This window comes from Eschrichtius robustus, chromosome 11 (genome assembly GCF_028021215.1).
Source record: "Eschrichtius robustus isolate mEscRob2 chromosome 11, mEscRob2.pri, whole genome shotgun sequence".
NCBI lineage: Eukaryota > Metazoa > Chordata > Mammalia > Artiodactyla > Eschrichtiidae > Eschrichtius > Eschrichtius robustus.
The window spans coordinates 106,119,630-106,132,409 of record NC_090834.1 but is presented as its reverse complement, the minus strand read 5'-3'; the positions used below and the strand labels follow the sequence as shown (position 1 = coordinate 106,132,409).

At 62.9% G+C, this 12,780-nt stretch overlaps 2 protein-coding genes across 9 annotated transcripts in view; one reads left to right on the top strand and one right to left on the bottom strand.

The window, feature by feature from the left end:
• Positions 1 to 218: 218 nt before the first annotated feature.
• RCOR2 (REST corepressor 2) lies at positions 219 to 5,374 on the top strand. 2 transcript variants are annotated; one of them, XM_068554820.1, is made up of 12 exons: positions 219 to 854; positions 1,620 to 1,676; positions 1,972 to 2,052; positions 2,291 to 2,343; positions 2,431 to 2,592; positions 2,700 to 2,824; positions 2,918 to 2,987; positions 3,077 to 3,292; positions 3,656 to 3,733; positions 3,869 to 3,926; positions 4,063 to 4,295; positions 4,417 to 4,820. In XM_068554820.1, exons 1-12 carry the CDS (start codon positions 728 to 730, stop codon positions 4,729 to 4,731), a joined length of 1,575 nt encoding a protein of 524 aa, XP_068410921.1. In that variant the 5' UTR covers positions 219 to 727; the 3' UTR covers positions 4,732 to 4,820. The 2 variants fall into 2 exon arrangements, with proteins under 2 accessions (XP_068410921.1, XP_068410922.1); XM_068554821.1 differs by lacking the exon at positions 4,063 to 4,295 and having other exon boundaries at positions 4,417 to 5,374.
• Positions 5,375 to 5,617: 243 nt separating this feature from the next.
• Positions 5,618 to 12,780, bottom strand: part of MARK2 (microtubule affinity regulating kinase 2) — a 57,869-nt gene continuing 50,706 nt past the window's right edge. For 2 of the 7 annotated variants that reach the window (XM_068554547.1, XM_068554548.1), the window contains exons 15-19: positions 12,376 to 12,537; positions 11,485 to 11,742; positions 10,415 to 10,441; positions 8,406 to 8,450; positions 5,618 to 7,781 (exon numbers count right to left, since the gene is read on the bottom strand). In XM_068554547.1, the coding sequence (XP_068410648.1) occupies positions 7,421 to 7,781; positions 8,406 to 8,450; positions 10,415 to 10,441; positions 11,485 to 11,742; positions 12,376 to 12,537 (853 nt within the window). In that variant the 3' untranslated portion in view covers positions 5,618 to 7,420. The remainder of the gene's footprint in view (positions 7,782 to 8,405; positions 8,451 to 10,414; positions 10,442 to 11,484; positions 11,743 to 12,375; positions 12,538 to 12,780) is intronic. The other 5 variants (XM_068554549.1, XM_068554550.1, XM_068554551.1 and 2 more) reach the window with 3 other exon arrangements.

Sequence of the window (12,780 nt, the reverse complement as noted above, 5' to 3'; positions counted from 1 at the left end):
TGTGTGCGCGAGGAGCGAGCGGCGGCGGAGAGCGGGCGGGCGAGCGAGCAGCAGCCCGAGCGCGCCGTGGAGAGCGAGCGCGTCGGGGAGGGTGCGAGGCGGCGCCCGCGGCTGCGCTCCCCCGCCTCCCGGCAACTCTGCCCCAGCACCGCGCGCCGTGCGCGCCGTCCCGCCGCCGCCGCCGCCGCCGCCGCCGCCGCCGCCGCCAGCGCCGGGGCCCCGCCGGCTGCCGTCGCAGGCAGGGGTCTGGTCCGGGCAGGGGTCCCCTCCCGGGGACTGGGGCATCCTGGTGCAGCCGAGAGGCGCGGAGCCCGCCGGGGGCGGCAATCGCGCCGCAGCGCCCGCTCGCTGAACTGCGTGGGCAGGCGGGCATTGGGACTCCAGGGCGCTCCGAGGGCAGGGTGCCCAGACTTCTCCGGGGAGCCCCAATTCCGTGGAGCGTCCAGAGCGAGCGCGCCCCAGCCCCACCGGACCTTGCGCTCATCCCCCGCGTACCCCACTTCTACACAAACTTTTCTGACACCCTCACCCGTGGGGGTCGCGGAGAGCGCTGGGCTGCCCGTTGGGCTCCTGCCCCGCCGGACCCTAGCCACGCTTGACCTCCTGCCTCTCGTGGCCTCAGTGGCGACCTCTCCAGGCCGGGCCGGGCACGGCACCCCAGGCGAGCGCGGCAACGACCGCTGCTCTCCGAAGGCTCCCGCGCCCCCCGGGGCAGCTGGGCGGGGTAATGCCCTCGGTGATGGAGAAGCCGAGCGCGGGCTCCGGGATCCTGTCCCGCAGCCGGGCCAAGACGGCGCCCAACGGCGGACAACCCCCCTCGGAGGATGACAGCAGCGAGGAGGAGCACTCGCACGGTGAGCCCGGAGGCCTAGGGTTAAAGGCGCACCGGCCCGGGGTGGGGCGCGGAGCAGGGCGTGGGGGAGAGTTGCCGACCACGGTATTATACGGATGGTTCCTGCCTTGCCTGGATTGGAGCCTGTGCCTTGCTTCTCCCCAAAGCCGGCACAGGGAATCTGGAGGCTGGGCCCCTAGCTGCCGAGGAGGCGGTCCTGCCTGCCCCCTCCCTGCCCTCAATCCCCGAGGGACTCAGGCGTCCCTCCCTTTCACAGCTTGGGCTCCTCGTACCTTGCCACCTTGCAGGGGACTGAGGTCTGACTGGGGCAGGAGCTGGGAAGACACCTCCACACCGAGCTGTGGGGCTCCTGTGGTGGGGAGGAGCCTTGGATTCTCTGCAGGAGGGCTGTGGTCCAGGTCTAGGGGCAGCCCTCCAACCCCCACCAACTCCCCCCCTCCCCCTCTCCCCCTCTCCCCCCCTCCCCCCCTCCCCCCCCCCCGTCAGAACAAAGGGCTCTGCTGGGCCTGGGCTTGAAAACTGGCCCCTGTCCTCTCCCCCACCCCCCATGGCTATGGCTAGGCAGGTCTCTCCCTTTTCCAGTTCCCTCTGTGGCTGAGGGTAACTGAGGGGAAGATCAGGGAAAAGTGAGCCTCCTGGAAGATGGGGGCCCTGGGTGGTCAGGAAGGAGAACTCCAGGCCAGCCACCTCCCCCGCCACATCCTCCCGTCCTCCCTCCCTCCCTGGAGTCCTGACTGCCTCCCCCCGCCCCCCACCGGCTCCACAGACAGCATGATCCGCGTTGGAACCAATTACCAGGCCGTAATTCCGGAGTGCAAGCCTGGTGAGTGGCAGGACAGGCTGTGAAGGGAGGGGACTGGAGGGCGCATGGCTTGGCCCTGAGCCCCACCTGGGGGAACCCTTGGCTGGCGCCCACTGTAAGGACAGGCGGGGGTGGGTGGCCGGCCCTGTGGCATGGTTAGTTTTCCTGCTCTGCCTTCCTGTCTGGGTCTCTGTCTCTCCTTCCCCTCTGTGTCTCACCTCGCAGGCCCCACTCCTCCGCTGCCCTCTGGCCATGGGTCCAGGCCAGCGCCACCAGGCTGATGATGTCTTCCCTCCTCTGCTCCGTTGCCTTTCAGAGAGCCCCGCACGCTACAGTAACAAGGAGCTGAAGGGGATGTTGGTGTGGTCGCCCAACCACTGTGTGTCAGATGCCAAGCGTGAGTGGGGTGGGACCCTGGGCTCATGCATACCCTTGGGAGCTGGGGCCTGGGGTTCATGCCAGCTGGCAGCCAGCTCTTCTCAGAAGTGGGCTGGAGGCTGAGGTATGTGGGTTCAGCCCCTGCCCTGGGGCTCAGGCTCAGGGGCCTAGCCCCTGGGGGCATACCCCTTTCCGGGCAGGCCTGGCTTAGGGGTTGTAACCCCTCCTCCAAGACCTGGCTCCTCCCGCCCCTGCAGTTGACAAGTACATTGCGATGGCCAAGGAGAAGCATGGTTACAACATCGAGCAGGTGAGCCTTGGCCCTGCAGGCATTTGGGGTGGAGACGGGACAGTGCTGCGGGCAGCTGAGCCTGCGTTGTCCCCTCTCCTGGGCCAGGCACTGGGCATGCTCCTGTGGCATAAGCACGACGTAGAGAAGTCTCTGGCTGACCTGGCCAACTTCACCCCGTTCCCGGACGAGTGGACGGTAGAGGACAAGGTGCTGTTTGAACAGGCCTTTGGCTTCCATGGCAAATGTTTCCAGCGGATCCAGCAGATGGTAAAGCCCTCCACCCCCGCCAGTGCTCCTTGGCCCCTTCTTTCTGTTAAGCCTGCCCGAGGCCCAGAGTCTTAGGTGGGCCCCAGCCTCTGGCATTGCCCCTCCAGCTGCCTGACAAGCTGATTCCCAGCCTGGTGAAGTATTACTACTCTTGGAAGAAGACCCGCAGCCGGACCAGTGTGATGGACAGACAGGCTCGGCGGCTGGGGGGCCGAAAGGACAAAGAAGACAGGTGGGGGGCTCGGGGAAGCTCTGGGTGGGGGTAAACTGAGCTCCTGGGGGCCCTGGCCCCTGCCTTACCCCGCCTTGGCCCCCGTGTAAGCAGTGATGAGCTTGAAGAGGGACGAGGAGCCGTGAGTGAGGGGGAGCCGGACGCTGGAGACCCCAAGAGAGAGGTGAGGTCCCAGAGCTCCTCTGGCCCTGCCCGCCTGCCCGCCCTCTCCTTGGGCTCTGCACCACCCACCTCCTCTCCTTTCCCTGGCAGCCTCTGCCCTCTCGGCCCCTGAATGCCCGCCCAGGTCCAGGAAAGAAGGAGGCCCAGGGGTCTCAGTACCGCCACCATCCGCTGCGAACTCGGCGGCGCCCTCCCAAGGGCATGTACCTGAGCCCTGAGGGCCTCACTGCCGTGTCGGGGAGCCCGGACCTTGCCAACCTCACACTTCGAGGCCTCGACTCCCAGCTCATCTCCCTCAAGCGCCAGGTGGGGGGCCCGAGGAAAGAAGGGGCCAGGCAAAGGGGACAGTCGGCAGCTGGGAACTATGACTGGGGGCAGCTGAGGCGTAAGGGAGGTCGTGTGGATGCCAAGCCTGCACCTGCCCCATCCTCTGGGCTTCTGGGTAACCTGGCGTTCTTTTCTGGACATTAAAAACAAACAAACAAGCAAACCTGGTCTTTGAAAAGGGGCAAACCCCAGTGTCTCCCCTAGTGAATGGTTATGAGGGAGAGATGAGGTAGATGGTGGGTGGCAAAGAGCTTTGTTGGGAAGTAGGGCCCTGGTGAGGGTTGGTATTGATGGCCTCCCTGGCTTGGAATTTGATGTCCCTTCCTTGCCTTGCCTTCCCAGGTGCAAAGCATGAAGCAGACCAACAGCAGCCTCCGCCAAGCCCTGGAGGGGGGCATCGATCCACTCCGCCCCCCTGAGGTGAGGCTGCTCTTCAAGTCTGGGTGCAGGAGGGGGTTCTTTCTGGTGGCACAGCAGAAAGGGGAGTTTTCCTTGGGTAGCAGGGCCTCTGTTCCCATATTTTTGAGTCTCAAGGATATATTCCTTGCTCTCCAGGCCAACACCAAGTTCAACTCCCGCTGGACCACGGATGAGCAGCTTTTGGCAGTACAAGGTGGGTGAGACTCGGGAGAATAGAGGGCCCCAGGAGTGTCGCCTGCCCTCCAAGGAGCTGGGGCAGAGGAAAAGGATCAGGGAAGTAACTAGTTCTAAGTGGGTATTCACACCTGCTGCCCTTTTGACCCTTGCAGCCATCCGTAGGTATGGCAAAGACTTTGGGGCTATTGCAGAGGTGATTGGGAACAAGACTCTGACCCAGGTGAAGACCTTCTTTGTGAGCTACCGGCGCCGCTTCAATCTGGAGGAGGTGCTGCAGGAATGGGAGGCCGAGCAGGATGGGGCCCCTGGAGCCCCCCCGGTCCCCATGGAGGAGGCTAGGAGAGGGGCTCCCTTGCCAGCCCCAGCCCTGGAGGAAGACGATGAGGTGAGAAGGGGAGAGAGAGCGAAACGCTTCAGAGAACAGAGGAGAGGAACTGCCTCCGTCCTTAGACTGGGCTGAGGGTGTGCTTGAGCCTGCTTTCTCACTCTTCTCTCGCTCCTCTCAGGTCCAGATTACATCTGTGTCGACATCAGGACCCCGATCAGGGCCCCCTGCGCCGCCCCCTCCTCCGCCTCCCACCTCGCTGTCCCAGCCACCGCCACTGCTGAGGCCACCTTTGCCCACGGCTCCCACCCTGCTCCGCCAGCCACCCCCACTCCAGCAGGGCCGCTTCCTCCAGCCCCGGCTGGCCCCCAACCAGCCCCCACCACCTCTCATCCGCCCTGCCCTAGCTGCCTCCCGCCACGGTGCCCGCCCGGGCCCTCAGCCCGCACCCACCCTGGCTGGAGCCCCCCTGGAGCCTCCAGCACCCTCGCTCTGAGCCCCGAGGCCCTCCGCCAACCGGAGGCTCCAGAACCCCTTTGCCGGACGTCCTCGGGGACCTCCAGCTTCACTGAGGACAGAAGAGACTAGAGCTCTCGCCGGGTCTTTCGAAGACCCAGCGCTGCTGACGGGGGGCACAGCCTGGATCCCCCGCGGGTTCTGCACGTCTTTCTGGCAGCCAGCCTGTCTCCAACCCCTCCCCAGCCAGTGTCTGGGGCCTTCTGAGCTGGCCCAAGGGTACTTTTCCTGGCTGGGACTGGAATGGCTGCCTCCTAGTCTGCCAGGGCCTGGCCTAGGGGTCCTGCCCTTTGTGCGTAGGGGGTAGTGACCATAGCCTGGGGGTGGGGGAGAGGACAGTTTAGTGTGTTGGCTGTTCTTCCTCTTCCCCTTCTTTTAGCAATAAGTCTGGGGTGAGGTGGGGAGGGAGCTGGAGGGGGGAAGTGGGCAGAGAGGTTCCTTGGGGCCTGACAGACAGCAGCAGAGGCTGAAGAGGTAGCTCTCCAGTCTTCAGGGGTCCGGGTGGAAAGTGCTGAGGAGCTCCGAGGGTGCCCACTGTGCCCACCGCCCAAAAGCTTAGAGAAAGGAGGGTTGGGAACATATGCAGACATGGGTTTATTTTTCAATGTTTTTAAAAAATAAAACCTTCAAGCTCACTGAATCCTCTTTCCCTTTTGGTTTAAGGGTCTTGGGCTTTGCTTCCTGTCTGTGCCATGAGGGTGGGGAGGGTGGGGAGGGATCCCACCCCGAGGGATCCCGCCCGGCACCGGCCTTTCCCCAGGCCCCAGACAGGAATCAGTTCTCCCCTGCGAGGCAGGCAGGCTGGGCCACATCTTGCCCATGGGGACTGGGTCCCTGCCCGGTAGGAAGAAACAGGAGGAGGCAGCTCAGATTCCAAACATTCTCTTTATTACGTGTTTGATCCAGAGGAGAAACTAAGTGCAGGAAGGGGGGGCTGGGTGGGGAGGGGCCACCTTGCCTGGGAGCCCCCCCCCCCCCCCCCGGCCACCACCCGCTTTGGGAGCCAAGCCTTGCCCTCCTGGCCCCTCGGAGCACCCGGGCTGTTCCATAGGGCAGGAGGCGGGAGGGAAGAAGGGAGGGGGAGCCCTTGGTGGGAGCCGGAGCCCGCATTCAGGGCTTGGGGCAGGAGGGCTGAGGTTGGCGAGGCCCCTTCCTGGGAACCAAGGGCTCGACTTGCCACGGAGCCAGGCCTGGGAGTGGGATGATGAGTAGGGGTGGAGTCATCATAAATCAAAAAAAAATAATAATAAAATAATAAAATAAAAAATAAAACCCATCACAAAAAATGTACAACTCAGGTGAGGGTAGAGGCAGCCTCTGTTCAGGACCCCCTCCCCCAATTTCTCAAGAACAGAAACAGCAGAGAAATAAATTAAGGGATGCAGCGGCTGCCACCAGCCAAGCGCCCATACCAGCCACTCCCACGCTGGCTGCAGAGGTTAGCGAGCTGGGAGTCACTTGGCCTATCTGTCCCCCCACCCTGTGGAGGGCAGAGGCTCCCGGCCCTGCTGCCCTGTCCAGCCTCCCGCCAGGCGGCCGGCCCCGGGGGCCCCGGGCAGTGTCTCCTGAGAGGAGGGGCGACAGTGTGAGGAAGAAAAGGCAAGGCCGAGAGATGAGTGGTGAGGGAAGTCACTGCTATGGAACTAGCTGGTGCCCAGATTAATGCCAATGAAGGGGAGCAGTGGGGAGAGGGACGGCGAGGGGGGCTGTGCTTTCAGACAAAGGCTCTCCCAGAACGGAGAATGCCCAGCGTCCCTGTTCCGGAGACTAGCAGCCCAGGCGGCCCCCTGGGGGCCGAGGAGCCCATCTGCCCTGCGGTCCCCTCCCCTCTCCCAGCCCTGGGGTCAGCCCCGCCTTCTACCCAGGAGGGGGTGGGAGAAGATGGCACAGACTTTTTGAGGAGGGGAACAAAAGTCCCCACAGCAGCTTGTGGAAGGAAATGCCCAGCCTCTGGGGAAGGAGGGGCAGAGGATACAGTGTGGAGGGAGGCCGGGCCCCGCGCCTCGCCCGCCCGTCCCACCGCTTCAGGGCTGCGCGGCACCCCTGCCCCCAGCCCCCAGCCGCCCAGGCCTCCAGCCCAGGGGCCTGAGGTCAGGGGAAGGCCACCTCTGGTGGTTTGCTTGGAGGGGAAGGAGGAGAGGAGAGGGGAGAAGCCCAAAGTGGGCCTGGCGGAGGGCCTGACAGGGAACTCCACCACTCTTGCCTGAGAGTGTTCCAGCCCTGAGCCACCCTCCCGGGAAACCCCACAGATCCAGTCTCGACTGTCCCAATGGGGCAGGGAGGAAAGGTGGCCGCTGGGATTTTTTTTTTTTTTCTTTTTTCTTTTTGGTAATAAAAAATTTCTTGGTTTAGGCGAAATACTCTGTGCAACCGCAGTACCGAGGGGGAGCCCTGCCCCCCCACCCCTCCCTCCCCTTCCTTTGCCTCCTGTGGGAGAGAGGGGGCAAGGGGGAATATCTGGGCAGGGGTAAACGTGGGGGGGGGGAGAGAACCATCTCCCAACCCCCACAAACATGGAAGAAAAAACTGAGAAGGGCGGGGAGGGGAGAAGTGCCAGCAGGGGAGACACACCAATCCATCTCTGCAGTCTCGCCCGGGCAGGCGGAGCGCCGGCCCCAGCAGCTAAGTCCAGCTGGCCGCCTCCGTCGCCCCCCACTCCTGGCAGCCTGTTAAAGCTTAAGCTCGTTGGCTATTTTGGAGGCAATGTTTTTGAAGGCCATGGAGGTGCCCGATATCCGCTTAAATCGAACACCGTTGAGAGACAGCCGCGGCAGTTTGCACACCTCCATCTCCCACTGCACGAAGTTCTCGTGGCCTGGCGTGCCGTGCATGCACAACAGCATGTACTTCTCGTGCAGCTCGCTCTGGCAGCTGTTTGCGTCCAGCACCTTGCGGATCTCCCGCATCATCTCGTTGGGCTCCATGGAGCTCGTGGTCTTCATGCTCCACGTGAAGCGTAGTGAGCGGGGCTTGGCCTCCCGAAACTCCTCCTTTTCCTTGTCACTGCCGCCGCTGCCCACCACATGAGGTCTGCGGAGAGGGCAGAGGCGGGCGTCAGGCGGGCGTCAGGCGCCCCACCCACGGGACAGCCCCACTGGCAGACGGACCCCGAGACCAGAGAGGAGAGCGGGAGGGTGCCCAGGAGGCGGCAGTGCTGGAAGAGGGAGCGTTAGACCTGGCCCAGGGAGCAGAGGGAGGGCGAGAGGGGTGGGCGGCCTCGTCTCTCAGGGCAGAGAGGGCGAGAAGCCAGTCCCTGGCAGGGGGTGACAAGGTGACAGCTCCATGCTTTCCTGGGAAGAGGGCAGGGTCAGGGAAGAAAGGGGAGCATGCGCTCAGTAGCCCTGAGCAGGTCACAGACTGGACAGAGAGAAGTGACTGATTCACAGGAACGTGAGCTTGTCGAGGGGTAGGAGTCTAGAGTCCCAAACGCCCGGCCCAGGGCTCCTGTTCCAGAACACACCAGACCTGAGGAGAAGGGCCCACACCCACTGCAGCGGGGCTGTGGGGGTCCTCTGAGGAAAGGGAGGCCCCAAGAGGGGGAGGACAGGGCACAAGCGTGGAGGAAGAGCCGGGTGGCAGAAGGAAGAGAGGAGCAGGAGGCCCGTGGCAAGCCCGGTGGCCCGGTGGCCGGCGCTGGCTCCAGCCCTCTCTCACCTGAGCGTCTCAACTCGGTCTTTGCTTTCAGGTTCATTCAGGTTCCTCAAAAAACAGAGCGAGGGAGAGTTTAGTGCTGGGACCTCTGTGAGGGCCGGTCCGGGGAGGTGCCGCCAGTGGGTGGGCGGGACCCAAGCCCAAAGGCCACTTGCCCATCACCTAGCAGGCCAACATGGCTCCGCGGCACCTCACACTGGCAGCTCAACTGTCCCTCTCCAACGGGGAGCCCAACACAAGGGGCCTGCCCCTCCCCACACTCTCAAAGATGGGTGCCGGGAGAAGGAGCCAGAGAGGAGGAGGGTGTGGAAGTGCGGGCACACGCATGGAGCACACGGCCCACGGCCAGGGATCGCGCGGAGGGGGGCTTCTGCACTAGTGCCCCCTGAGTGGGTCTCAGAACTGTAGTCCTCTTGGAGGGAAGGGGCAGGGGGATAAATAGAGGTCTCTCTCAGGAGGCTCAAACGGCCAAGGGCCGGACCTGCTTTGAGTACGCCTGGGCCTCAGTGCCTGGGACTGGGTGGGGAGGAGATGGGCCCTGAGGCCGGCTGTAGACAAGCCCACCTCCCCCATTCTTTTATAACTAACTCCCCTGCCTGCCAGGCCATCTGCTGACACAGAAGGGAGGACGGAGGGCAGAGCAGGGCAGACACCTTGGGAGGGTGGGTGGGGAAGAGGTCTGGCCCCGCTGAGCGGCTTCTCCAGCTCCTGGCTGGAAGATGGGTGCCTGGAGCTGGGAGATTGGGGAGTGCAGAGGAGGGCAAGGATGTAAGGAGGAGTGAGAGGGCAGCAGCAGCACATGTAAAAGGAACACAGAGACACGACAGACACACGAATGCGAGCAGGGAGCCTGGGCGGTGCAGGGGAAGGAGCCGGGCTGCTCTCTCCGGCCCCACCTGGCTCCTGCCCTGTGGGTGGAGGTACCCTGCAGGGCAGGCCCCCACTGGGGCCCCATGAGTCAACAGCCAGCCATGCAGTGAAGAGCTGGGTGGCGAGCAGTGGGTGGAAGGGGGAAGCGTGAACACCCTGTCTTGGCCGTCTTCTGTCAGCTGGGGCACCAAAGGGGCTGGGCTGACGGCCTTGCGGAACCAGGGCTCCCAACCTGGCCCTTGGTCCTCAGCTTGGTATTTGGCCCACCGAGGCCACCAGAGAGGATGAAGACAGGGCCAGGGGTGGCAGAGCCAGGAGCTGGCCTAGGAAGGGAGATGCCTGAGGGAGGGGGGATCTCCCACTGTTTTGCCAGGGCTTAGGGGTAGACGGCCCCTGCCCTAGAATGCCCCAGCTTCTGGCTCTTCGGAAGTCACAGGCCATAACTGGAGAACACAGCCCAGAGAGGACGCGGCTTGATTCATCCAGAAACGGCTGGAGGCAGGAGGTATGCTGGGGTGGGGGTGGGGTCGGCCTAGTTCTGCAGGAGCTGCCAGAAGGGGGTGCTGTGCCCCACTCATGAGGCAAAGGCTCCTTGGGCCTGGAGGCGTCAGGCTGAAGTCTTGAGACCCCAGCGTCCCTGCGGTACCTCCAAAGTCCTGCCATCCCATAGGACAGAGGCAAGAGGCCACAGAGCCCTGAAGTTCAGGGCACCAGGGAAGGGGAAGCCCAGGAGACCCAGAATGAGATCCCATCCCAGATGCACTTTCGACCCCAGTGGAGCTTCCTCAGAGCGCATGCACAGACACGGGAAAGGGCTGGAAAAGGAACCCAACGCGCTTGTGACCAAAACCCAGGGTAGGGGACTGGGGGGAAGGAGACAATCTTAAAGGGAGAATTCCCTGAGAAGGTCCCCCTTGCTTGGGGACAGGCCCATCGTTTTCAGAGTCATTTGCCCTGAGTGGGCAAACGTGGCCTTGTGGGCCGCCCAGGCAGAGGCCGTCTTCATCCCTTTAAGATGGCAGAGAGAGGACCCCACAGACATGGTTAGCAGATGCAGGAGGGAGCAAGAGCCAGAAAAGGGGAGTTAGTGATGAAGGCAGGACACAGGACACAGACGCACACACAGCGGGCTCAACGCCTACCTTCTGGCAAACCTGAAAGACAGATTTCTAAAAAAACAAACAAAAAAAGACAAAATAAAAAAAGAAATAAAAAAAAAAAACCAACAAGACGGTATGTGGATAAGCAGGTGGGGAGTGGGCTTTACAGGTTCAAGGGTCACCCCACTTGTGGAAGAGCCGCTCAGCGAGACTAGAGTCCCAGACATCCCAATCTGCTCACGCCCCACCCTGCAGCCCTACACCTGCATTCCGGGGCTGGAAAGGGGCATGGCTTGGCTACTCTAGCTGAGTGGAATGAAGTGCACGAGGAAGGGCAGGCAAACCTGTTCTCGCCAAGGCCCCTGCTGCTTCCTGAGCTACACTAAGATAGTTGAAGAAGTGGTGGGATGGAGACAGGGAGCAGCCCAAGAGGCCAGATTACTGGATGCACCTCAAGAATCAACGCTGTCCTTTTGGGTCATCAGGGGCCAGGTGTGAGGAACCTCACGAAGAGAACCTTCACCCTGGTTCCCAGGTAGGAAAGCGTCAAGAGTGCCTCAGGCTGCAAGGGAGCCATCCTAGGCCCCCACCAGCTATTTCATTTATGGCCTTCATCCTGGCAACCCCCAGCCCCCCAGCAGAGGAACATGGCTGAGGCAGAGGGGAGTGGCTGCAGCCAGACGAAACCAACTGAGTGGGGAGAAAGGAGGTCAAAGGGGGCAAGACAAGAGACCAGGAGAAACTCTCCTTGCCGGCCCAGCCTGGCTCAGGCCTCATGACTCTGCAGCTGCGTCACCAAATATAAGTTTCCATGGGAACCCAGGAGAGACGAGGGGGGCTTTTATTTTAGCATCTGAGTTCACACTCTCCTAGAGAGGAGGCGGCATCGGCCATCTGCTCGGGCCAGAGAACGAGGAGCTGGGGAGGCCTGAGAGGGACGGATGGGTCTGGGCATCTCAGGTGCCAACAAAGACTCAATTTCTTAGGCTTCCTGAGGTTTCTAACCCTGGGACCTGATCCCAGTTCTAAGCCCCAGGTGTCCTCATCCCCACCCCCAGGCAAGGTGGAAGGCCTGGCCTCAGCCTCTCTGCCGCTCTAGGCCCCCTACTCACCTGCGTACAAACTTGGAAGTGAATTTGCTGAAGATGCTCCCCGAGGCCCCCCGCCGGCCCTGGCTGTTGCCAGAGGGAGAGGCTGGGGTCACACCGTAGGGCAAATTCTGCTGGTCCCGCACCTGCCGGAGCTGCCCAGCGTGGAAGGTGCTTCGACTGGACACACCCCGGGGAAAGTTAGTTCGGTCTGGGGCTCCACCACTGCTGCTGATGTTGTGGGCGGAGGGGGAGGCGACAGGGACGCGCTGGGGGGCTGTGCTGTGAGAGAAGAGGTGGGGGGCGGGGAAATGCATCAGGGCATGAGAAAGCCATCACCACCGAGCAGCTGGAGCACCCTGGCGTGGGAAAGGGAAGGGGGATGCTAGGGCGGAGGCAGCCATCACAGAGGACACAGAAGGAAGGGGTGTGACCACCGAGGACACCAATAAGGAAGATGTTTGGGTGGAGGGGGAAGGGGATGGTTTGGGGGAGGGAGGGGAGGCAGGGAAGGATACGTGTGTGGAGAACAGTACAGGATGGAGAGAAGAGGCTCCTTGGGAGCCAGGCAGGCTGGAACCTCAAGGGGACGATGGTGACCAACCCTCAAGGATTGAGTCCCTGTGATGCGGACTGTCCCCGGGGTCCTAAGGAGTCCAGGAAGGCTCAGAACAAAAAGGCTTCCTTCTGGAGCCTCGGGACGGCTTCTTGCATATCTGTTCTGAGAGGGAGAACTGGAGGAAAAGAGGGGCATTAAGCTATTTTTTGTGTCCCCTACTTCCTGGCTGCGGAGGACAGCCATCTCTTGTGGCTAAGATGCCAAGAACAGAGCAGGACCCCCAGGTGGGAGGAGACTGTGGGGGCGGTGTGGTGGGCTGAGGGCAGCAGGGGCACCAGCCGCCCCAGCACACTTGCCTGGGCCGCGGCACCTCACAGTTACTGTCCGTGGGGGGCAGCCCAGTGGCCTTGTTGGGGTGCACGGAGGCCGACATGGATTTCTGGTGCTGGCGGGGCCGGGCCGCAGAGACCGCGGCGGAAGCAGAAGCCGTGGAGGCCCGGGACCCTGGCATGGTTAGGCTAGGAGACAAAAGCAGTGGAGAGGCCTGGGTTAGGGGTGGGGGGCGGGGGGCAGGAGGCTCCAGTTAGGAAGCACAGGCGGGGCGGGAAGGGCCAGAGCTGGGGAGCCTCGGCAGGATGCAGGTCAGGCCCAGGAGCAGCAATGGGGCACAAGCCAGAGCCGAGGGAGGCAGGGCTGGGAAGTGGAGGGCACAGTAAGGAAGGCGAGGCAGGCCAGAGCCTAGGGAAGGAAACCCAAGGTGC